Source organism: Microcaecilia unicolor, chromosome 6 (genome assembly GCF_901765095.1).
Source record: "Microcaecilia unicolor chromosome 6, aMicUni1.1, whole genome shotgun sequence".
Lineage (NCBI taxonomy): Eukaryota > Metazoa > Chordata > Amphibia > Gymnophiona > Siphonopidae > Microcaecilia > Microcaecilia unicolor.
The window spans coordinates 236,832,107-236,857,579 of record NC_044036.1 but is presented as its reverse complement, the minus strand read 5'-3'; the positions used below and the strand labels follow the sequence as shown (position 1 = coordinate 236,857,579).

The window sequence follows — 25,473 nt, the reverse complement described above, 5'->3', positions numbered from 1 at the left end:
TACTGAAGGAACTTAGGAAAGTTTTGCCAGCACCACTGGCTGACCTTTTTAATGCTTCTCTACAGTCAAGAGTTGTCCCGGAGGACTAAAGAAAGGCAAATGTGGTCCCTCCCCACAAAAGCAGAAGGCAGGAAGAAGTTGGGAAGTACAAGTCAATAAGTCTGACTTTTGTGGTAACTAAATTATTGGACATGTTTTTAAATCAAAGAATAGTGAAGTTTCTGGAATCCAATGTTAAGATATGAGGCAGCATGGTTTCACTAGAGGCAGATCTTGTCAGACAAATCTGATTAATTTCTTTAGGTGACCAGAGTTTTGGATAGAGGGAGAGCACTAGATTTGGTGTATTTAAATGTTAACAAAGTCTTTGACATGGTTCCACATAGATGACTAATAAGTAAACTGAGTGCTCTCAATATGGGCCCTAAAGTGACTGACTGGGTTAGGAATTGGTTGAGTGGAAGGCGATAGAGGGAAGAGGTAAATGGGGTTCACTCTGAAGAAAGAGATGTTATCAGTGGTATGCCGCAAGCTTTGGTTTTTGGGCCAATTCTTTTTAATATTTTTGTAAGTGATACTGCTGAAGGGTTATCTGAAAAGGTTTGCCTCTTTGCAGATGATACTTAAAATCTGCAGGACCAGTCTTAGGCAGGGGCAAGAGAGGCGGTCGCACAGGGCCTCAAGCTCCCAGGGGCCCTGCAGCGGTGGCCTCAGCACGTCCCTCTTCCTCCTTCTCCCCACCTTGAATCCAGCGAATCTCTCTCTCCTGCATCCTCAAGATCACCCCCGGCACCGACTGTGATTAAGGCACACTACTGGGGCCGGCGTCGGGACTTTCCCTCCCTCTCCTGGTCCTGCCCATGTGGAAGCAGGAAGTTACTGCATGAAAGACGGGACTAGCACAGAGAAGGCCCCAACGCCAGCCACAGCAGTGCAGGACTGGCACCCCAAACTGCCTCAGGCCCTCCCTCCTTGTCTCCCGAATACAGCGTCTCTTTCTCTCTCCTTCCCCTCTCCCACCTCTTCCCCGATACCTTTCTCTGTATTTCCCTTCTCTTCTGCCAGCGGGCAAAGCTTCCTCTGCATCAGGGCAAGAGCAGCAATGTAAGCCGGCTGCTTTGGCAGCCCCGGAGGCCTTCCCTCAGCTGCGTCTCACCCTCTTTGAAACACCTTGAGAGCGGGTCGCGGCTGAAGGAATGCCTCCAGGGCTGCCAAAAGCAGCTGGATTACATTGCTGCCCCTGCCTTTGTTGCAACACAGAGGAAGCTTTAACCACCAGAAGGAGAGAAGAGGAGAGAAACAGAAAGGTTCGGGGGGGGGGGGGCAAGGAGAGGGGTAGGTGCTTCCATTGAGGAGGGGGCGAGGAGAGAGGGCTAAGTGCTGGCATTGAAAAGGGGCAAGGAGAAGGACAGGTGCTGGTATTGAGGGAGGAGATGATGCAGTGGTGGAGGGTGAGCACCAATTTATAGGTTTCAGGGGGCAACAGAAAACCTAACACCAGCCCTGTAGCAGTGTGCCTTAGCACCAGGGGTGAAGTAACTTTAGAGGATCCGGGAGGGAGGGAGAGATGCTTCATTTGTGGTGGGAAAAAGAGAGAAATATGTTGGGCCCATCGGGGGGGAGGGAGGAAGAGGGAGGTGAATACAAGAAGCATTATTTGGGGGGGGGGGGGGTATACCCAGGGAGGAACTAGAGAGAGATGGACATTAACTGGGGGGAGGGGGGAAGAGGCTTAAAGGAAATGGACATGTGCTAGGCTGGGGAGGGGGCTGATGGACATGTGGTAGGCTGGGGGGGGGGGGGCTTGGAGGGAGATTGAAATGTGCTGGACCAGGGAGAGATGGTTAGAAAGAGAGGGAGATGGATATGTTCTGGACCTACCAGGATAGGGAGCACAAGAAGAGAGAAGGAGAATGACTGGGGGAGGGAAGAAAGAGACCAGATCGGGGGGGGGGGGGGGGGGGTGGCTGGGGAGTGGAACAGAGGAGGAGAGATACTGTACCCACAGATAGAGAGAAGGAGTTATGCCAGACCATGAGGGGGGCAGTAGAGAGGGAGAAATGCTGGGCCTGTGGGGTATGGGAGGAAGGGAAGAGAGAGGGGACTGACAGGGCACACACAAAAGATGTTGGTCATGAAGCAGAGAAAGGGACACAGGGCAATGCTGAAAAACGGGTGGATAGGGACGCTAAGAGGGCAGATGCTGGACAGGACAGAAAGGGATGCAGAGAGAAGATGGATGACAGAGATGGAGAGAGAAGAAATGTCAAGTGGATAGGAGACCCAGGAAAATCAGAACAGACACGGACCAAATCGAATAGAAAAATAAAATGCTCAGACTACAAAGGTAGAAAAAAGTTTATTTTGAATTTATCAGTTGGAACATGGCAGCTCTGGGAATTAAGCATCTCTGATATATTGCATTTCCATTTCTGTTTCTCTAGTATTGAAATATATGCAGATTCTGGCTCCTTGAGTTTTCCAGTTCAGATTTTTGCCTTTGTATCTCTTACTAGTCTGCGATTCCTTGTTTCATATTTGTTGATGGTCTGTCTGTGTTTTGCATGTGTGAGCAAGGTGCATTATTATGCTAGCATGTAGTTTCTGTGTAGAGACCTGTAACAGTCCCATTTGTTCTGTTTTCTCACTAGACAATGTATTGGGTTTTTAGGGTCTGGTGTAATATTTACAATGCTGCCTTTTCATAGATAAGGTTATTTCTCTTTGCATTCCTGCCTGCTGAGGTCTCCCTAGATGCCCTTTGGCTTGCTATAGCCGATTTAGGGAAAATTTTGCTACCTGTAAATATGTTATGATTTTGTCTTTAGTGAAATAAGTCTTTTTGGCACATGACAACTTTTTTGGCTACTAGAGGATCTTCTGTGTTGCTTCTCTATATTGGTGAGTTACAGTAATGGGGGAATTTGAAAGTACTTTACCCACATTCCTGGATCTTTTCTTAGTTAATTGATATTTTTCCTTTATTCTCTTCTATATTATGAGGATTGGAACTCCTAATTGTAGTGGACTAAACCAGAAATTATTCAGTTCATTTTTGTTGTTTAATACTAGGTTTCCTATGATTGCATTGTGCTTAATTGAATTAGTTTTTCTGTACGAGTTTTGCTTGATTTGTCTTTATTTGAAATTTCATAAATAACATTTTAAAACACAACTTGTCAACAAGGGGCAGGGCGAGGTGGGGGCAGAGTGAGGTGGGGCTAGGTGGGGGCAGGGCTAGCAGGGACAAGAGGCCCCACCGAACTGGTCTGCACAGGGCCCCGCAATTGCCAAGACTAGCCCTGCAAATCTGCAATAGGGAGACCACTCTGATGATGTGGATAACATGAGGAAGATCCTAGTGAAGTTTGAAGAATGGTCCAGAATTTAGCAGCTAAAATTTAATGCTTAAAATTGCAGGGTCATGCATTTGGGCTGCAAAAACCTGAGGGAATGGTACCGTTTAATGGGTGAAGGATTTGTGCACAAAAGAGGAGAAAGAATGGGTGTGATCGTATGTGATGATCTTAAAGTGGTCAAACAGGTAGAAAAGGTGACAGTAAAAGTTAGAAGGATGCTTGGATGTATAAGGAGAGGAACAGCCACTAGGAAAAAGGAAGTGAAAGGAAGTGATGATGCCCCTGTATAAGACTCTCATGAGACCTCATTTAGAATATTGTGTACCAATCTGGAGACCGCATCTTTAAAAAGATATAAAGAGGATGGAATCGGCCAAGAGGGCAGCTACTAAAATGGTCAGTGGTCTTTGCAAAGATCTCATTATGTATACTTTGGAAGAAAGGGAGGAGAGGGGAGATACGATAGAGACTTTTAAATTCCTTCGTAGCATAAAGTTACAGGAAGTAACCTGATGAAATACTTCAAGGAGACCACACCTTTAAAAAGATATAAACAAGATGGAGTCGGCCCAGAGGGCAGCTACTAAAATGGTCAGTGGTCTTCGCAAAGATCTCAATATGTATACTCTGGATGAAAGCGAGGAGAGGGGAGATACGATAGAGACTTTTAAATTCCTCCGTAGCATAAATTCACAGAAAGTAACCTGAGGAAATACTTCAAGGAAAGGGTGGTAAATTCATGGAACAGATGAGTACACAGGATCTCTAAGGGAGAGGAAGGGATTGTACATGACATGGATGGGCAGACAGGACAAGCCATAAGGTCTTTATCTGCCTTCATTTTTCTCTGTTTCTGTTTCAAAGTGCACAATCAGTCCAAGTCAGAGAACATACTACAAAATTTCCAGGCTGCATTATGTATTGCTCTCTCCTCTGCCAATGTCAGTGTCCAGAGAACTCTGTCTGTCCACTTCTTAAAATCACAATGCAAACATCTGTAGTTTTTAGAAGTACAATAACTCAAATGCTAAATTAGAATGCAAAGACTACAAAACCCTGAATGTTGAGCAAAACACAGGAAAGAGAAAAAAAAATTCTCACCTCTTTGTACAAGCCCATGTGATAAAGATGACTCACATGACCAAGCAAATAGTTCCGGTCAGCACTATGCAACTGATAAATGCTGATCAGTGAATCAAGAAAGTGAATGTTTCCTGCCAGAATTCCGAAGACACGAGCTTGCAACTTCTTGAGCTTCAGGCCAGACTAAGACAGGCAGAATCAAAAACACAAAATTAGATCAATGGACCAAAGGCAATGACCATTCAGAAGGAATAAAAGGGGAATACTTCATCATTTTTATAATAAAATGTACAATTATGAGAAAGACAGAATAACAACTTTACTCAAATTTAAGCAAGAATATTAAAGAAATACCAGAGTGGGATGATTATCAAAGCAATTTACAAAGGCAGATGATATTTTGCGCATTAGTCTACTACCTGAAACCTGTCTTCCTTCAGTGTGGCTAGAAGTACTTTTGATTGCATTCAGAGGAGGTATTCTGCTCCCAGACCAATGTGGTACTACCCGGATAATGCCAAGACAGTCAGAGATGATTTACAGCAGCATTATCTGGATAATGTCACTGAAAATTCAGGTATGATCCTCAGTGAGTGGCATTTATCCACAGTAGGAGCCACTCTTACCTGAATAAGTACCATTGAAAAACTGGGTCCACTTCATTTTTTTTTCACAGTCCAAATATGAAAAGTCACCCAAAATATTCCCAAGAGAGGTTATCAGAAGAAGAGCTTTCAGGAAAAGTTTCATTTTTTCAAGTACTTTTTGAACTCCAACACTGACAAAATATTTTTAGAGACACGAAGGCTTATGATGCCAGCATACCAGCATTGGCTCACATTGAATTGGGGGGAGGGAGGGGAGGAAGAACTACATGACTCCAATAAAACCTGGAAAAATGTCTACAGGCTGTGTAGGATATTCTATAAGAGGGTGCCTGATAGGCCTATTCTGTATAAGAATGTGAGTGCCTACTTTCCTTTAGAGAATATTAGTCTAACTGGTTATATATATATATCAGCATTTAAGCACTAACATATAACCAGCTCTATCACTGGCATACGTGCCGATGCCTAAATGGTAAGTATATACCATTTAGGCATCGGCACGTATGCCAGTAATAGAGTTGATATGTTAGCGCTTAAATGCTGAAGATACACATAATATAACTTAAATCATTCTATGAGTTATGTGTGCATAAGTTTGAGCTTTGCCCACGCTATGCTGATGTGTATAAGTTAAGTTGGTATTTACACAATAGCGCTTAGGTTGAATTTAGGCAGTTATGTGCATACATGCACACACAATGCACATAAATGGCATACTAAACATTTACACACCTAAAGGTTAGTACCTATGTTATACAATTACTCCCAAAATGCCCCCATTCTTGCTCCATCCAAACTTTGCCAATGAACATGCTCACCAGCAAAGTAAACTCCATCATGGAAGTAATAAAGGAACAGATGGAAACAGCTATGTCAGTCAGTTAATAAATGAACCTGTCAGTCAGATAATAAATCAACCAAACAAGAAAAAAATGCAGATACCTGCATCTGAAACTAAACTATAGAAGGAAGAAAATGAAATATAAATCACATAACAGAGATGTCTAATCATAGGCTGTTTATCTTACTCCTGGGGGAATTCTGCGCTACTGCACAATGCAGAATTTGCACAGAATGTTTCTCCCCCCCCCCCCCCCCCCCCCCCCGGCAGACTGTATAGAATTCTTCCTTTCCCATGCAGAATTCTGTGCAGTCTGCCTTTACAGGCACAGCAGAAATATATAGTGGCTAGAAAGGACTACTACCTTGTATACACAATTTCAACTCTAATGTAGACTCAATGTTCACTATATAATGTATAATAACAGGGGGGAAAGGGTCTCATTTGTCACTGGGATATGCTGCTAAATAGCAACTTCTGGAACATGAAAAATCCCATCTGTGACTTGAATCATCATTGACCTAAAACAAACATTCATATATTTTTCTTTTTTGTTATTCAATTATGGCAATATCAATACATTGAAAGGTTTTAGCAGAATGATCCAAAGCAATGTCACTTAACTGAAAGCTCAGCTGATCCCAACAGGCATCTGTTTCGCTGTCGCTTTCTCAAGGGACCTGAGCCAGTAAATACCTGCAAAAGATAAACATCATTCTGTGTTCCATCTAGTGGACAAAAAGCATCAATAGGGAACTTGGCTCAGGGATACTTTCTGCTCATACGTCTTTCGTTTATATCGTCGGGGTAAAACAACAATGGCAACGGCGTTTTATGTTGCCCAAACACCGGAAGTTAAAATCATCAGGCAAGTGTCAAAGAGGCAATAATGATGATTTCCTGACCATTTACATGAAACATCCCCAATGCATGCTGGTATATAGACCCAGAGGCTCTAAAGATTGTAGATGGTATATCTAAAAAAGCAGGTCTTACAGCCTGTTCTACAGCATCGAAAATGACCAGCTGTGATTAAAAAGAACTGGGACAAAATAAAGACTCACCCATTGTTTACAGACCATCATTTGAGAGTTGTATTTTCTCTATCAAGAAACCTTAAAGAATTGCCAAGTCCAGCTCAACTATCTGTCTTATTGGAGAGAACAACTGATGAAGAATTACCAGCTGGTCATTTTCGATGCATCAGAACAGACTATAAGACCTGCCCAATGATGTTACATATCAACAGATTGCAGAAACCGATTAACAATAAAGTATACAATCTGAAACATCACACTATCTGCCTTACCACTGATGCGATTTATATGATACAATGTCCCTGTAATAAGATCTAGATAGGCAAGACAAAGAGATTATTGCACATACGTATTACAGAGCACCTGTCCAGGATCACCAGGTAACTTACGGAAGCGCCACAAGTACAGCACTGTATAGCACAATCACATAATTTTGATAATTTAATTTGCATGGCGATCGACGGCGAGCAATCATATAATTCCATCATCACGTGGTGGTAACATCGATAGATTGTTATTACAAAGAGAACTTTTTTGGATATACCATCTACAATTCTTTTAGAGCCTCTGGGTTTAAACACCAGCATGCATCGGGGATGTTTCATGTAAATGTTTTATGTAAATGGTCAGGAAATCGTCACTATTGCCTCTTTGACACTTGCCTGATGGTTTTAACTTCTGGTGTTTGGGCAACATAAAACACTGCCGCCATTGTTGTTTTACCCTGACGATAGAAATGAAAGACATATGAGCAGAAATTATACCCGAGACAAGTTCCCTATGGTAAAATTATGTATCATACCTGATAATTTTCTTTCCATTAATCATAGCTGATCAATCCATAGACTGGTGGGTTGTGTCCATCTACCAGCAGGTGGAGATAGAGAGCAAACTTTTGCCTCCCTATATGTGGTCATGTGCTGCCGGAAACTCCTCAGTATGTCGATATCAAAGCTCCATCCGCAGGACTCAGCACTTAGAGAATTACACCCACAAAGGGACACTCTGCCCAGCTCACCACCGCCGAAACGGGGGAGGGGAATTAACCCAGCTCATCCCCACACAAGTGGGGGAGGGGAATCCGTCCAGCTCATCCCCGCGGAACGGGGGAGGGACACCACACCCGCCGATGCGGGGGGATCTGGCTTATCCTGCAACCGCAACCGCGGGAGGAGCTGACTGACCCTAACACCGCCGAAGCGGGAGGGGTACAAAGCTGCCCTACAGCCGCACGAAGCGGGAGGGAGTGCCGGCAGAATTTAAGTCTCAATCCAGCCCCGTAAAACGGAGGGGAGAGGAATGCAGCAGCTCACTGTAACACAAACTCGTCTCAACTCTTGAAGAATCCAAGTGAAAAAACTTGAACACGAAGTCCTCCTGAAGTAACTGAAGACTAAACTTGAACCTAAAATTCAACCAGAATAAAAAAGTACAGATATCTGGGAGGGGCTATGGATTGATCAGCTATGATTAATGGAAAGAAAATTATCAGGTATGATACATAATTTTACCTTCCATATCATCAAGCTGATCAATCCATAGACTGGTGGGATGTACCGAAGCAGTACTCACCCAGGGCGGGACATAGAAATCCCTGACCGCAACACTGAAGCTCCAAACCGGGCCTCCGCCCGTGCAGCCACAGTCAAGCGGTAATGCTTGGAGAATGTATGGGCCGATGCCCAAGTTGCCGCCTTGCATATCTCTGCCAAGGAGACGGACCCGGCCTCTGCCATCGAGGCCGCCTGAGCTCTAGTGGAATGAGCCTTCAGCTGGATAGGCGGCACCTTCCCCGCGGCCACATAAGCCGCTGCAATGGCTTCCTTGACCCATCTTGCCACTGTAGGCTTAGCAGCCTGCAGACCCTTACGAGGACCTGCAAACAGGACAAACAGATGATCCGATTTCCGGAAATCATTGGTCACTTCCAAGTATCTGATGATAACTCGTCTCACATCCAGATATTTGAGAGCAGAGTATTCCTCTGGGTAGTCCTCCCTACGAAAGGAAGGGAGACAGAGCTGCTGATTCATATGGAAGCGAGAAACAATCCTGGGCAGGAAGGAAGGCACTGTGCGAATAGTCACTCCTGCCTCAGTGAACTGCAGAAAAGGCTCTCGACATGGGAGTGCCTGGAGCTCAGAAACTCTTCTGGCTGAAGTGATAGCCACCAAAAAGACTGCTTTCAACGTCAGGTCTTTCAGAGATGCCCTCGACAAGGGTTCAAAAGGCGGCTTCTGCAAGGCTCTTAGCACCAGGTTGAGATTCCACGCAGGCACCACTGAGTGCAGAGGAGGGCGCAGGTGATTAACTCCCTTGAGAAAACGCACCACATCTGGCTGCGAAGCCAGGGAAGCACCCTTCAGGCGGCCCCTGAAGCAAGCCAGAGCCGCCACCTGGACTTTAAGGGAACTGAGCGACAGGCCTTTCTCCAGACCTTCTTGCAGGAACGCCAACACTGAAGAAATTGGAGCAGTGAAGGGAGAAAGTGAGCCTGCTTCACACCACTCTGCAAAGGTACGCCAAACCCTGGCGTAAGCCGTAGAAGTAGAGCGCTTCCTCGCTCTCAGCATAGTGGCGATGACCTTGTCTGAGAAGCCCTTCTTTCTCAGACGCTGCCGCTCAATAGCCAGGCCGTAAGACCAAAGGGGGAGGGATCCTCCATCACCACGGGACCCTGATGTAACAGGCCCTGTTCCACTGGCAGCCGCAGAGGATCGTCGACTGAGAGCCTGATCAAGTCCGCATACCAGGGACGTCTGGGCCAATCCGGACCCACCAGGATTATCCGGCCCGGATGCTTTGCCACCCGGTCTAGCACCCTGCCCAACATGGGCCAGGGCGGGAACACATAGAGAAGCTCTTGTGTCGGCCACTGTTGGAGAAGAGCATCTACTCCCAGGGATCGAGGGTCCCGTCCTCTGCTGAAAAAGCGCGGCACTTGGCAATTGGCCGATGACGCCATCAGATCTAGGCTCGGCTGGCCCCAGCGCTTCGTGATGTCCAAGAACGCCTGAGCAGATAGCTGCCACTCTCCGGGCTCCAAAGTATGGCGACTGAGAAAGTCCGCCTTGACATTCATGACTCCGGCAATGTGGGCCGCTGACAGCTGTTCCAGGTTCGCTTCCGCCCACTGGCATGGATTCATGGCCTCCTTGGCTAGAGGGGCGCTCTTGGTACCTCCCTGGCGGTTGACATAGGCCACAGCCGTGGCATTGTCCGACAGGACCCGTACAGGCTTCATTGCCAGTACCGGGATGAACTCCAAAAGCGCCAACCGAATGGCTCTGAGTTCCAGGAGGTTGATAGACCACTTTGCCTCTGCAGGAGACCAGAGCCCCTGCGCTGTCCTTCCCAAGCAGTGGGCTCCCCAGCCCGACAAAGAGGCGTCCGTCGTGACGACAATCCACTCCGGGGTCACCAGAGGCATCCCTGCAGATAACTTGTCTGTCTGCGTCCACCAGCTCAGCGCCTTGCGCACTGCTGGGTCCAAGGGAAGGCGCACAGCATAATCCTCCGACATCAGAGTCCAGCGCTGCAGCAGAGAGTGTTGTAGTGGTCTCATATGAGCCCTGGCCCAGGGCACTACTTCCATCGTGGCCGTCATAGAGCCCAACAGCTGCACATAGTCCCAAGCCCGAAGAGGAGAGGCTACTAGGAACTGGTCCACCTGAACCTGAAGCTTGACAATCCGATTGTCTGGCAGGAAAACTCTGCCCACTTGGGTGTCGAATCGAACTCCCAGATACTCCAGGGACTGAGTTGGGCGCAGCTGGCTTTTCTCCCAGTTGATGATCCACCCCAGGGAGCTAACAACCACCCAGTTCACAGCTTTGCCGCACTCTGCATAAGAGGGGGCTCGGATCAACCAGTCATCCAGATAAGGATGGACTTGTACTCCTTCCTTCCTCAGGAAGGCCGCGATGACCACCATTACTTTGGAGAAGGTCCGCGGAGCAGTAGCCAACCCGAACGGGAGGGCTCTGAACTGGAAGTGTCGGCCCAGGACTGCAAAACGCAGAAAGCGTTGATGAGGAGGCCAGATGGGAATATGCAAGTACGCTTCCTTGATGTCCAAGGATGCCAGGTACTCCCCTGCCTTCACTGCCGCTATAACAGAGCGGAGAGTCTCCATGCGAAAGTGCCGAACTTTCAAGGCCCGATTGACCCCTTTGAGGTCGAGGATAGGATGCACAGAACCTCCTTTCTTTGGTACCACAAAGTAAATGGAGTAACGCCCCTTGCCAAGCTGATTTTCTGGCACCGGAACGACCGCACCCAGGCGGATCAGGTTGTCCAAGGTCTGCTGCACTGCCACAGCTTTGACCGGAGACTTGCAGGGAGAGAGTACAAACCCGTCTCTTAAGGGTCGGCAGAACTCTAGCTTGTAGCCGTCTCTGATGACTTCCAGCACCCAAGCGTCTGAAGTTATTGTGGTCCACTCGCCCAGAAACGAGGACAGCCGTCCTCCAATCAGCACTGGGGCGTGGACCAAGGCCCCGTCATTGGGTCCGAGACCCTGGGGGAGGACCGGAGGGAGCACCTCCGGGACGGCGGTCTCTGCGAAAGGAATGCTGCTTGGGGGAGAAGTTCCTCTTGAAGGAAGAGGGGGCAGAAGAGCCCGACCTGCCCGGGCGGTACCGACGGGCTTCCTGAAACCGTCCTCTGGAGGTACCGGGGCGAGTACTAGCCCGAGCCCTGACCTCTGGTAACTTCTTGCCCTTAGACGTGCCGAGATCGGTCACGATTTTGTCCAGCTCGACCCCAAAGAGCAGCTTGCCTTTAAAAGGCAATCTAGCCAGGCGGGATTTAGAGGCGTGGTCAGCAGACCAATGCTTCAGCCAAAGCCACCGCCGCGCAGAGATTGTCTGAGCCATGCCCTTAGTTGAGGCCCTCAAGACATCATACAGCAAGTCTGCCAAATAGGCTAAGCCTGATTCCAGGGCCGGCCAATCAGCCCTCAAGGAATGATCCGAGGGGGAAGCCCGCTGCACCATAGTCAGGCACGCCCTGGCCACATAGGAGCCGCAAACTGAGGCCTGCAAACTTAAAGCAGCCGCCTCAAAGGACGACCTTAAGGCCGCCTCCAATCTTCTGTCTTGGGCGTCCTTTAGGGCCGTGCCACCTTCCACCGGCAATGCCATTTTCTTAGTCACCGCAGTGATTAAAGAATCCACTGTAGGCCACAGATAGGCCTCACGTTCACTTTCAGGCAAAAGATAGAGGCGGGACATAGCCCTAGCCACTTTAAGGCTCGCTTCCGGGACATCCCATTGAGCCGAAATTAAGGTGTGCATGGCGTCATGCACGTGGAAGGTTCTAGGCGGGCGCTTCGTCCCCAGCATAATGGCAGAGCCAACAGGGGCTGAGGGAGAGACGTCCTCCGGAGAGGAAATCCTCAAAATGCCCATGGCCTGCACTAACAGGTTGGGCAAATCCTCTGAGCTAAAGAGCCGCGCTGCAGAGGGGTCATCCGCTCCATCCGAGCGGGGATCCGTCTCCTCCAAGGAATCCGCAAAGGACCGTTGGGAGAACTCAGATACGCTGCCCTCATCTACATCGGAGGAGACAAAGTCCTCCAAGGCCTGGGAATCAACCCGAGGGCGTTTACCTCCTGGGGCCTCAACCTCTTTACCAGACGAGGGAGCAGGGGCAGCGTTTTGCATAAGGAAGGCCTGATGCAGCAGCAAAACAAACTCGGGGGAGAAACCCCCCAGACTGTGCACTTCCGCAGCCTGGGCTACAGCCCTAGACGCACCCTCAACCGGCGCTCGCAAGAGCGGGGGAGATACATGCTGCGCATCCAAAATGGCGTCCGGCGCGACACTCCGCGAAGGAGCCGCGCGGGAAGAACGGCGCTTAACTTTAGCCGCTTTTGTGCCGTCGCCCAAATTAAGGGCGTTCATGGCATTAATGTCTCCTACCTCAAGGGCGGCCCAAGAAGAAGCCGTCCGAGCCGCGTGGCCGGCCAAGATGGCGGAGGCGAGCAGCGGGGGATGGGCGTTTATGGCGGGGAAAACCGCCACACCTGAGGAAGGACCAGGACACTCATCGGTCACGAAACTGTCACCCAACAAGGGCGAATCAGACTTCAAGACCCCCGCGTCCCCTCTAGAAGCGCCCAAGCGATCCGGGGAGCGACTGTTTGCGCCCTCGCCCTCCGACGCCATAGGCCACGTGGAGATCAATCGGGGAACCCCCTGCCCGCTATAAAAAGGTAAAAAATTACCTGCTTTCCGCTCCAAGCTGTAACGACCTGGTGTCCCAGTGAATAGCTGCAATAAACGTTTAAATAAACGTCGAAATAAACGCCTTTAAGGACGTTCAAAAATTTTTTTTTTTTTTTTTTTCAAACGGAGCCAGCGGGAGGGGGGGAGAAAAGGAGGGACCTGGCGCCACCAGGTTTGCACTTGCTCAAGAAGAGCCCTCAACCCCAGGCACTCAACAAAACCTAAAAATTAGGCTTGGAGGCCTAGCCAGAGCTGCTGCTGTGTGTGACCACCACCTGCTGAGATAGAGAACATACTGAGGAGTTTCCGGCAGCACATGACCACATATAGGGAGGCAAAAGTTTGCTCTCTATCTCCACCTGCTGGTAGATGGACACAACCCACCAGTCTATGGATTGATCAGCTTGATAATATGGAAAGATGCTTTTTGTCCACTAGATGGAAAAGATGTTATCTTTTGCAGGTATTTACTGGCTTAGGTCTCTTGAGAAAGCTGCAGCAAAACAGGTGCCTGTCAGAATGTACTGGCTCAGGTCTCTTGAGAAAGCAGCAGTGACACAGGTGCCTGTAAGGATCAGCTGAGCTTTCAGTTAAGTGACATTGCTTTGGATCATTCTGTTAAAACCATTCAAAGTATTGATATTCTCTAACCTTCGGGGTAAATCTAACTTGCTAGAGTACATATATTAATACTGACTCACAAAGTACTCTCTATTTACTCATAGAATAATACCTTTCCTTATAACCTTTATTCGTTATAATCAGAGGATATGAACAACCATCACCGCTAACACCAAGCAACCCCAGTACTCTTTAACTACTAGCTCCTCAATCGCTCACAGTCATGCTGATCGTATCTACTTCATTCAACCACCTGTTCTTAATTTCTGCATATCCCAATACAATATGTCATGACATAACATATGATCTTAGCGCTACATCAAAGATGAAATAGATAACTTCTGTCCATGTCCAACTCTTTCCGAGTTTACTTGCAGTCAATTCAGAAAATAATAGAGGTGTGTTGACTATCGCCAAGTCCACCCAGAGTGCCTCTTCTTTCTCTGCCGGATTGGCTACTTCCTGCTGAAAGTGTAGCATGGAGCTAGAGATAGGCTGCTGGGGATACCACCAAAGCATCAATTATAGCGTTCTTAACTCTTCCTGGTTCTCTATGCGAGACCGCATTTCGTCAACATCTTCCTCAGGAGAACCACAACTCGCAATCTGTGAATACATATATACAACCCTAATTTACCATAGCCCCCTTATTTCCTACCTCCATTTAACTGATGCTTCATAAACATAATAAATCACTATCAAACCTTTCTTTGGCAGCTTACCCATGGGACTGTTCTCCCAGCCTGAGATACTGGAAAGAGTTGGACATGGACAGAAGTTATCTATTTCATCTTTGATGTAGCGCTAAGATCATATGTTATGTCATGAAATGATGTATTGGGATATGTAGAAGTTAAGAATAGGTGGTTGAATGAAGTAGATACAATCAGCATGACTGTGAGTGATTAAGGAGCTAGTAGTTAAGGAGTACTGGGGTTGCTTGGTGTTAGCGGTGATGGTTGTTCATATCCTCTGATTATAAGAATAAAAGTTATAAGGAAAGGTATTATTATATGAGTAAATAGTGAGTACTTTGTGAGTCAGTATTAATATATGTACTCTTGCAAGTTAGATTTACCCCAAAGGTTAGAGAATTGATTATAAAGTTAGTGGGGGGATGGCAGCTGCCCAATGGGAGTCCAAGTCTGGGCTATTGTTTTCGGACCCTCTGCGGCAACAGATTTGTGGATGGGAAGAGATCCTTAGGATACACAGACATTGGTGAGAACGGAATTACACTCTGCAGCATTGATTGAATATTGCCATGTTCAACAGGTCCCGCGGGGACTGCGCATTAATAAGGAACCCAGATTTTTGGGAAACGAGCAGTATGTTGCAAAGTGGAATATGGTGATCACTCGATGTTCATTGGATCTTATGTTGTTGACCATTGACGTCTTGCAGGAAGAGATAGACAGCTTAAAGGAGGAAATTAGGTTGAAAACCGAAAATATTAAACAGGTTTATGAGAAGTCTGTATTTGATAAACAAAAGAACATAATGCCAAAATTGAACAGTATCGCAATCAACAAACAGAGCTGAAAATAGCAAAGTATAAACGTGATGAATACGATTATACCAAGGGTTTTGTTAATGGGTGGATGGACAAACAAAGTAGGGGCCGGAAGAACCGGGGGATGGGTAGGAGAGTAAATTTTAAAATATCATCAACTGATTCATCAAGTGAAGAGAATATTAGACGGGGTAAAGGACAACAAAAGTCTTTAACACCTTATGCTGGTGCAGAGGTATATAATTTGTTAAGAGCGTCTTTTTTACGATTACCGAATCAGGGACAGGAGATGGCGATAGAGTCCAAAATAGAAACAGGCAAGGCGGGAGTCAAGTTACGGAAAACGAAGAAACTGGCACAGTGATTAATTTGTCTCATGTCGAATTGACACAGGATCAACTTGAAGTGCTTAACAAAGGGCTTTCCTTTGTTCCGGTTTCTAAATATGACTCATTTGCAACCAGGCAAGGGTTATTTAAATTTTTCAGAGAGCTTCGGCTGCGTCTATTTTTTGGCAATTTGCCTGTACAATTGAAAATGAGGTTAACTTTTTGCCCCGTACTGGTATTAAATCTAAATGGTTCCCTCCAGGCCCCCCTGATCCCTCTATCATGACCTTTCAAAAATTTGTATTGTCTGAGCTTAATAGAATTGAGAGTATTAAAAAAACGTATGGGCACAATCTATCGAGTAGTCAACAGCAGAGTATTAAACAATTGGCGAACAACGAACAGATTATAATATCAAGGGTGGATAAAGGCGGGTCCACCGTGGTAATGGACAAACAAAAGTATATCGCTGAGGGGTTACAGCAATTATTGCAGGTGGAATATTACGAACAGTTGGACAGGGATCCCACTGAGAATATAAAGATGTTGATTGATGAGTATGTGGGCAGAGCAGTATTGGATGGCATTCTAACAGAGAGGGAACGTAAATATTTATGCCACCCTAAACCCAAAATACCGTATATCTATTTTATTCCTAAAGTCCATAAATCCACCGTGGACCCGCCAGGGCACCCAATTGTTTGTACCCGTGATTCAGTTCTTGAGCCTTTATCGAAATTTATTGATAAGTTACTTCGGCCTTTGGTTAGTAGGGCGGGGTCGTATGTCAGGGATTCCACAGATTTTATACAGTCCCTTGATCAAAGTATTCTACAGCAGGCTGATTCCGAGGACTTTCTGATGGTTGGCCTCGATGTTGTAACTTTGTACACTAGTTTGCCGCAAGCGGGAGTCTGGGGCATATTTGGATAGTGTGGCTATTTCGAAAGCTAAAAAGTTGATTGTACACCAGTTATTGACTTGGGTCATTAGGTATAATTATTTTCAATTTGAAAATAAGTTCTATGTACAGCAAAGAGGCGTAGCCATGGGGGCGATTGTGGCGCCCTCATTGGCTTGCCTCTACATGACGGTCTTCGAGAATAAGCATGTATATACCTCCCCATGGTACAGTAAAATTGTGCTATGGCGGAGGTATATAGATGATGTTATACTGTTTTGGCGGGGGACAGAAAAGGAATTAGTTGAGTTTGTTACCATATTGAATGCAGCAGACCCGAGTGTCAAATTCACCTCTCGGGTATCGAAAGTGGAGATAGAATTTTTGGACATAAAAATATGTATATTAGCTAATGGTGATATCTCCACTTCAATTTTCCGGAAGCCTACTGACAGGAACGCCCTGCTACATTATTCGAGTTATCATCATGTAGCGCTAAGGCAGGGTGTTCCTGTTGGACAATTCTTAAGATTAAGGAGGTTGTATTCATCTCTTGAGGAGTTCAAGATTCAGGCTTATAAGATGACTGAGAGGTTCAGGCAGCGAGGATATCCTCTGCATATTTTGAAGCGTGCATAAAAAATTGGCACGCTATGCAAATAGATCGTGGTTGTTATCTCCAAAGCAGACGTCAATGGTCAAGCCCTTAGCGTGTGTGTTACCGTTTTCTCATCAGGCTCCCGCGATTGGCCAGGCTATACATAAATACTGGCATGTACTGGGAGTACACCCAGTATTTAAAGAACATCCTAAGATGGCCTATCGCCGTAAATCTAATTTAGGTGAATTGTTGAAAAGACCTAGTACACATAGCCACAGGGGTCAACATTCTCCATGCGGTGCTTGTGTTTATTGCAGGTATGCTATTACTACAAATGCTATTAAGATCCCGGGAACCAATAGGTATTTTTATCTACAAGCAGAGACCAACTGCAACAGTGAATGGATAGTGAACTGCATTATGTGCCCTTGCAATAAGTACTATATAGGACATTCTAGAAGGAAATTAAAAATTAGGTTGGCTGAGCATCTCAGCAACCTGAGAAATCGGAGAATGGGAGCTCCTTTAGTTTCCCATTGGGTTGAACACAAGCACAGCGTGGAGGACCTCCGCTGTCTGGCTATGGTACAGGTTGCAGCATCGTCCCATGGTGAAGACGTCAGCAGCTTATTATTTAATATAGAGCAGCGGTATATATTTCAGTGGGACACGGTAGCCCCAGGCGGTTTAAATTTGGAAGTTGAATGGCTGTAAGGTTCATGACATAGGAGGGTGGCTAGATGAGAGAATATTTAGGGTGAAGGTAACTTCCATAGAGTGAATGTTTGGGCGTCATTTCCGGTATCTCAGGCTGGGACAGCAGTCCCATGGGTAAGCTGCCAAAGAAAGGTTTGATAGTGATTTATTATGTTTATGAAGCATCAGTTAAATGGAGGTAGGAAATAAGGGGGATATGGTAAATTAGGGTTGTATATATGTATTCACAGATTGCGAGTTTTGGTTCTCCTGCGGAAGATGTTGACGAAATGCGGTCTCGCATAGAGAACCAGGAAGAGTTAAGAACGCTATAATTGACGCTTTGGTGGTATCCCCAGCAGCCTATCTCTAGCTCCACGCTACACTTTCAGCAGGAAGTAGCCAATCCGGCAGAGAAAGAAGAGGCGCTCTGGGTGGACTTGGCGATAGTCAACACACCTCTATTATTTTCTGAATTGACTGTAAGTAAACTCGGAAAGAGTTGGACATGGACAGAAGTTATCTATTTCATCTTTGATGTAGCGCTAAGATCATATGTTATGTCATGAAATGTTGTATTGGGATATGCAGAAGTTAAGAACAGGTGGTTGAATGAAGTAGATACAATCAGCATGACTGTGAGCGATTGAGGAGCTAGTAGTTAAAGAGTACTGGGGTTGCTTGGTGTTAGCGGTGATGGTTGTTCATATCCTCTGATTATAATGAATAAAGGTTATAAGGAAAGGTATTATTCTATGAGTAAATAGTGAGTACTTTGTGAGTCAGAAAGTATTGATATTGCCATAATTGAATAACAAAAAAGAAAAATATATGAGGGTTTTTGTTTTTTTAGATCAATGATGATTCAAATCACAGATGGGATTTTTCATGTTCCAGAAGTTGCTATTTAGCAGCATATCCCAGTGACAAATGAGACCCTTTTCCCCCCGTTATTATACATTATATTTTAAGTGAACATTGAGTCTACGTTAGAGCTGAAATTGTGCTTACAGGCACAGCGGTACATACATTGGCAGCCAGAAAGTGACATCGTGATTCCCTCCATCCACACTCACCGGTCCGGAGGAGGAGTTTCAAAGCTGCAGGTCGGGCTGATTTCTCCTCTGCTGCCTCAGTTCCCAGCGGTTCCTTTAAGCCACACAGCTATACGGAGGCCCACGTGGCTCAAAGGAAGAATCAGGCCTGGGATAGCAGAGGAGCAGAAAGCAACCTGACACGTGGCTCTGCAGCTCCTCCTCCTGCAGTACTGAACCGGTGAGTGTGCAGAAGGGGGAAGCTCTGGAAAAATGTGGAGTGTGGGTACAGGAAGGACGGCTGTAAAAAAAGGGAAGTGCAGGAAGGGGGCTGGAAAAAAAGGTTGATGGACTGTGGGTGCAGGAAAGAGGGTTGGAAAAAATATGAATGGTGTGTGGGTGTGGGAAGGGCTGGAAAAAATATGGATGGTATGTGTGCAGGGGGGAACTGGAAAAAAGACAGATGGAGTGTGGGGTGCTGGAAAAGGTGGATGGCGTGTGGATACAGGGAGGGGGCTGAAAAACATGGATGGCGTGCGAATGCAGGGGGGGCTGAAAAACGTAGATGGCGTGCGGATGCAGGGAGGGGGCTGAAAAACGTGGATGGAGTGTGGGGGGCTGGAAAAAAGTGGATGAGGTGTGTGTGTGCGCGCTCCATGGGAATGGGGAGGTCTGCATGAAAGTGCATGGAAAACTGTGGTAGGGTGGGGGGGTATTTCATGCCTGGGGGGTAGATGCTAGCTCTTATAATAAGAATTCTGCACAAAACAAAATTTACAAATAAAGTGTGCAGAATTTTCAAATTTTTTGCTTAGAATTTTCAAATTTTTGTGAAGAACTCCCCCTGGAGTATTATCTGCATCTGTTTCTAAACAGAAACAGTGAAGTCATGAAAATGTGACAAGATAGGGGAATTTTGGTGGGGAGGGGGGGAAGCTTTCTGCTAACATAACACAAATATATTATATTGTAAAACTATACTTGTGAGAATGTAACCAGAAACATACAGTGGCAATAATACAAATTTGAGAGATATTTCCCATTAGAAAGCAGTTTGGGATTTAAGAGTTCTTTTTGCTTGCTTGCTGAGTACACAGATACAAAAGGGAAAAAATGACGTGAAATTAAAATATTGAGAGAATAAATATATAGAACAACAACTTGAAATATGAACAAAAATGTCCTGGTGCGCATAAAGCCACCTGGAGAGCAGCCTGCATCTGTCTGTCTGTCTCTGACCTGCTGCACAGAGGGATGATCCTTTATCCACTGCTGGAACTCATTGAGGATACAATACACCAGGGAATGCCCTTTCCCCTTCCATTCACTGCAGCCCTCCAACATGTCCAAAAGTCCTGTCAGCGGGTCCTCCAAGCCAGCAAATCCCATTCTGGCTTGTTTCCTGAGCTGCTGAAACACAAAAATACACTGTCATCTCAAAGAATGAGGGGTGCAGGGGAGGGAGCAAAGGGAAATCAGCAGGACCCTACCTCCCTTTTACTCTCAAACACCCCTGCACACAAAGGAATCTGAAAACTATTTCAAGATAAAACTGTTGCTATTCAGCTACAATCCCTGCCTTGAGTGACTTTCCCTGTCATTGCAGGTTCCTTTATGGTTAACTACATCCAGCCCCTGGGCTCCTTCCCTACATAATTTTAAGACAGAGAAAGTGGAAATGGTCTGCCTGCTTTCCTTTATAGAATATGCTCCTATTGTAGGAGTGCACCACTGGACCTTGGACACGAATGGACCATCAGGACCAGCTCAAGCTTTATGGATAATACACATGGACTTTGCTTTCTGCAGAATACCTCAGCTTTTGCCTCTTTTGGCATGCTCTATACTTAATGAAGTGAACTTTTACTGTGCCTTAACCACAAGCTGTCAGCTACGGCTGTGTTTGTTCCTATCTGTATGAGACAGGATGCAGGTGCATTAGATAAGCTGCTTGTAACAGTAACTGCCAAGGCTTGCACACAGACTCTCCGCCTGCAAGTAGGAGCCACATGAATAGATAGCCTTGGAGGTTGTTGCCAACCCCCACCCTGCATCTCTGAGCCTAACGAACCTTATCTCCTCAGCCATAAAGAAGCATTGTGCTATGTGTGTGTGTAGAGAAGAATGTTAGGTTTCGCTTCCCTGGCCAGTACCGTTTCAGTGTTATGACGTGTGTATGTGCTGTGAACTACAAATGTGTACTGTAAGAACTACTCAGGTTTACTGCGCATGCCAAGTGTGATGTATAAGGTGCCTAGTGCGCAGGCCCAGCAGGGATGTATAAATGTAAGTGTCAGATGATTTCTGACACACAGTATTCTGAGATTGTACTCGGTGCTGTGCATTGCTAGCAATAAAAGCTGTTTTGTTTTGGAACCAATTTGCCTTTCGTCTCCTGTTTTCCGGACCCGTTTCACTATCAGGCGCTCTCTAGGCGCCTATATATGGTACACAGTTATAGAATTACCCTCAACACACAAAAGAAGGTGTAATATGACCTGCTACATAAACAAAGGGCAAAAAAGGGTATGATACATACCTGTAGCAGTTGTTCTCCGAGGACAGCAGGCTGATTGTTCTCACGACTGGGTTGACGTCCGCGGCAGCCCCCACCAACCGGAAGAAGCTTCGCGGGACGGTCGGCACGCAGGCCACGCCCACCGCGCATGCGCGGCCGCCTTCCCGCCCGTGCGCGACCGCTCCCGCCAGTTGAATGACAAGCAATAAAATATGAAACACACAACTCCAAAGGGGAGGAGGGAGGGTAGGTGAGAACAATCAGCCTGCTGTCCTCGGAGAACAACTGCTACAGGTATGTATCATACCCTTTCTCCGAGGACAAGCAGGCTGCTTGTTCTCACGACTGGGGTATCCCTAGCTCTCAGGCTCACTCAAAACAATAACCCAGGTCAATTGAACCTCGCAACGGCGAGGGTACAACAGAAATTGACCTACGAAGAACAACTAACTGAGAGTGCAGCCTGACCAGAATAAATTCGGGTCCTGGAGGGTGGAGTTGGATTTACACCCCAAACAGATTCTGCAACACCGACTGCCCGAACCGACTGTCGCGTCGGGTATCCTGCTGGAGGCAGTAATGAGATGTGAATGTGTGGACAGATGACCACGTCGCAGCCTTGCAGATCTCTTCAATAGTGGCTGACTTCAAGTGGGCCACCGACGCTGCCATGGCTCTGACACTATGAGCCGTGACATGACCCTCAAGAGCCAGCCCAGCCTGGGCGTAAGTGAAGGAAATGCAATCTGCTAGCCAATTGGAGATGGTGCGTTTCCCGACAGCGACCCCTAGCCTGTTAGGGTCGAAAGAAATAAACAATTGGGCGGACTGTCTGTTGGGCTGTGTCCGCTCCAAGTAGAAGGCCAATGCTCTCTTGCAGTCCAATGTGTGCAACTGACGTTCAGCAGGGCGGGTATGCGGCCTGGGGAAGAATGTTGGCAAGACAATTGACTGGTTAAGATGGAACTCCGACACCACCTTCGGCAGGAACTTTGGGTGAGTGCGGAGCACTACTCTGTTGTGATGAAATTTAGTATATGGAGCATGAGCTACTAGGGCTTGAAGCTCACTGACCCTACGAGCTGAAGTAACTGCCACCAAGAAAATGACCTTCCAGGTCAAGTACTTCAGATGGCAGGTATTCAGTGGCTCAAAAGGAGGTTTCATCAGCTGGGTGAGGACGACGTTGAGATCCCATGACACAGTAGGAGGCTTGATAGGGGGCTTTGACAAAAGCAAGCCTCTCATGAATCGAACGACTAAAGGCTCTCCAGAGATGGCTTTACCTTCCACACGATAATGGTAAGCACTAATCGCACTAAGGTGATTCCTTACTGAGTTGGTCTTGAGGCCAGACTCTGATAAGTGCAGAAGGTATTCAAGCAGGTTCTGTGCAGGGCAAGAACGAGGTTCTAGGGCCTTGCTCTCACACCAAACGACAAACCTCCTCCACTTGAAAAAGTAACTCTTTTTAGTGGAATCCTTCCTAGAGGCAAGCAAGACCCGGGAGACACCCTCAGACAGACCCAACGCAGCGAAGTCTACGCCCTCAACATCCAGGCCGTGAGAGCCAGGGATTGAAGGTTGGGGTGCAGCAACGCTCCGTCGTTCTGCGAAATGAGAGTCGGAAAACACTCCAATCTCCACGGTTCTTCGGAGGACAACTCCAGAAGAAGAGGGAACCAGATCTGACGGGGCCAAAAGGGCGCTATCAGAATCATGGTGCCGCGGTCTTGCTTGAGCTTCAGTAAGGTCTTCCCCACCAAAGGTATGGGAGGATAAGCATACAGGAGGCCGGTCCCCCAATGAAGGAGAAAGGCATCTGACGCTAGCCTGCCGTGTGTCTGAAGTCTGGAACAGAACAGAGGCAGCTTGTGGTTGGTCTGAGAGGCGAAAAGATCCACCGAGGGGGTGCCCCACTCTCGGAAGATCTTGCGTACCACTCTGGAATGGAGCGACCACTCGTGCGGTTGCATGACTCTGCTCAGTCTGTCGGCCAGACTGTTGTTTACGCCTGCCAGGTACGTGGCTTGGAGAAGCATGCCGAACCGACACGCCCAACGCCACATACCGACGGCTTCCTGACACAGGGGGCGAGATCCGGTGCCCCCCTGCTTGTTGACGTAATACATTGCAACCTGATTGTCTGTCCGAATTTGGATAATTTGGCAGGACAGCCGATCTCTGAAAGCCTTCAGTGCGTTCCAGATCGCTCGGAGCTCCAGGAGGTTGATCTGCAGATCCTTTTCCTGGAGGGTCCACAGACCCTGGGTGTGAAGCCCATCGACATGGGCTCCCCACCCCAGGCGAGATGCATCCGTCGTCAGCACTTTCGTGGGCTGCGGAATTTGGAATGGACGTCCCAGGGTCAAATTGGTCCGTATGGTCCACCAGAGCAGTGAAGTGCGGCAACTGGTGGAGAGGCGGATGACATCCTCTAGATTCCCGGTGGCTTGGAACCACTGGGAAGCTAGGGTCCATTGAGCCGATCTCATGTGAAGACGAGCCATGGGAGTCACATGAACTGTGGAGGCCATATGACCCAGAAGTCTCAACATCTGCCGAGCTGTGATCTGCTGAGACGCTCTGGTCTGCGAAGCCAGGGCCAAGAGATTGGTGGCCCTCGCTTCGGGAAGGTAGGCCTGAGCCGTCTGGGAATTCAGCAGCGCTCCTATGAATTCCAGAGACTGAGTTGGCTGGAGATTTATCACAAACCCCAGCAGCTCCAGAAGTTGAATAGTGCACTGCATGGACCGGAGGGCTCCTGCCTCCGAGGTGTTCTTGACCAGCCAATCGTCGAGATATGGGAACACGTGCACTCCCAGCTTGCGTAGGTAGGCCGCTACCACCACGAGGCACTTTGTAAACACTCGTGGGGCAGAGGCGAGCCCAAAGGGCAGCACACAATACTGAAAGTGCCGTGCGCCCAGGCGGAATCTGAGATACTGTCTGTGAGCTGGCAGTATCGGGATGTGAGTGTATGCGTCCTTTAAATCCAGGGAACATAGCCAATCGTTTTTCTGAATCATTGGCAGAAGGGTGCCCAAGGAAAGCATCCTGAACTTTTCTTTGACCAGGAATTTGTTCAGGCCTCTCAGGTCTAGGATGGGACGCATCCCCCCTGTTTTCTTTTCCACAAGGAAGTACCTGGAATAGAATCCCTGCCCTTCCTGCCCGGGTGGTACGGGCTCGACCGCATTGGCGCTGAGAAGGGCGGAGAGTTCCTCTGCAAGTACCTGCTTGTGATGGGAGCTGAAAGACTGAGCTCCCGGAGGACAATTTGGAGGCAAGGAGGCCAAATTCAGGGCGTATCCGTACCGCACTATTTGGAGAACCCACTGGTCGGAGGTTAAGAGAGGCCACCTTTGGTGAAAGAATTTTAACCTCCCTCCGACCGGCAGGTCGTCCGGTACGGACACTTGTAGGGCGGCTATGTTCCCATGGATCCAGTCAAAAGCCCGTCCCCGGCTTTTGCTGTGGAGGCGCAGGGGGCTGCTTAGGCGCACGCTGTTGACGGGAACGAGCGCGCTGGGGCTGTCCCTGTGCCTGACGAGGCCTTCGGGCCGGCTGGTTGTACCTACGCTTCGCAAAAGAATAGGGTGCAGCCTGCCGAGCCCGGGAAAAACGCCCGCCCGCGGGGGCGGGTGCTGAAGGCGCCCGGTGGGAGAGCTTGTCGAGAGCGGTTTCCCGCTGATGCAGTTGGTCAACCATCTGCTCGACCTTCTCGCCAAAAATATTATCCCCCCGGCAAGGGACGTCAGCCAGTCTCTGCTGGGTGCGGTTGTCCAGGTCAGAGGCACGCAGCCATGAGAGCCTGCGCATCACTATACCTTGGGCCGCAGCACGAGATGCCACGTCACAGGTGTCAAAAATCCCCCTGGACAGGAACTTTCTGCACGCCTTCAGCTGCCTGACCACCTCCTGATAAGGCCTGGACTGCTCCGGCGGGAGCTTATCGACCAGGTCCGCCAGCTGTTGCACATTGGTCCGCATGTGGATGCTCATATAGAGCAGGTAAGATTGGATGCGGGTCACGAGCATGGAGGATTGGTAGGCCTTCCTCCCAAATGAGTCCAGAGTGCGAGACTCCCGCCCCGGGGGC

The 25,473-nt window shown here is 47.7% G+C and overlaps 1 protein-coding gene across 1 annotated transcript in view; it reads right to left on the bottom strand.

Annotated features, from left to right (window-relative positions):
* Positions 1-25,473, bottom strand: part of EXD3 (exonuclease 3'-5' domain containing 3) — a 719,658-nt gene that overhangs the window by 481,513 nt on the left and 212,672 nt on the right. Inside the window, exons 5-6 of the mRNA XM_030206809.1 lie at positions 20,093-20,263; positions 4,461-4,625 (exon numbers count right to left, since the gene is read on the bottom strand). Of these exons, the coding sequence (XP_030062669.1) occupies positions 4,461-4,625; positions 20,093-20,263 (336 nt within the window). The remainder of the gene's footprint in view (positions 1-4,460; positions 4,626-20,092; positions 20,264-25,473) is intronic.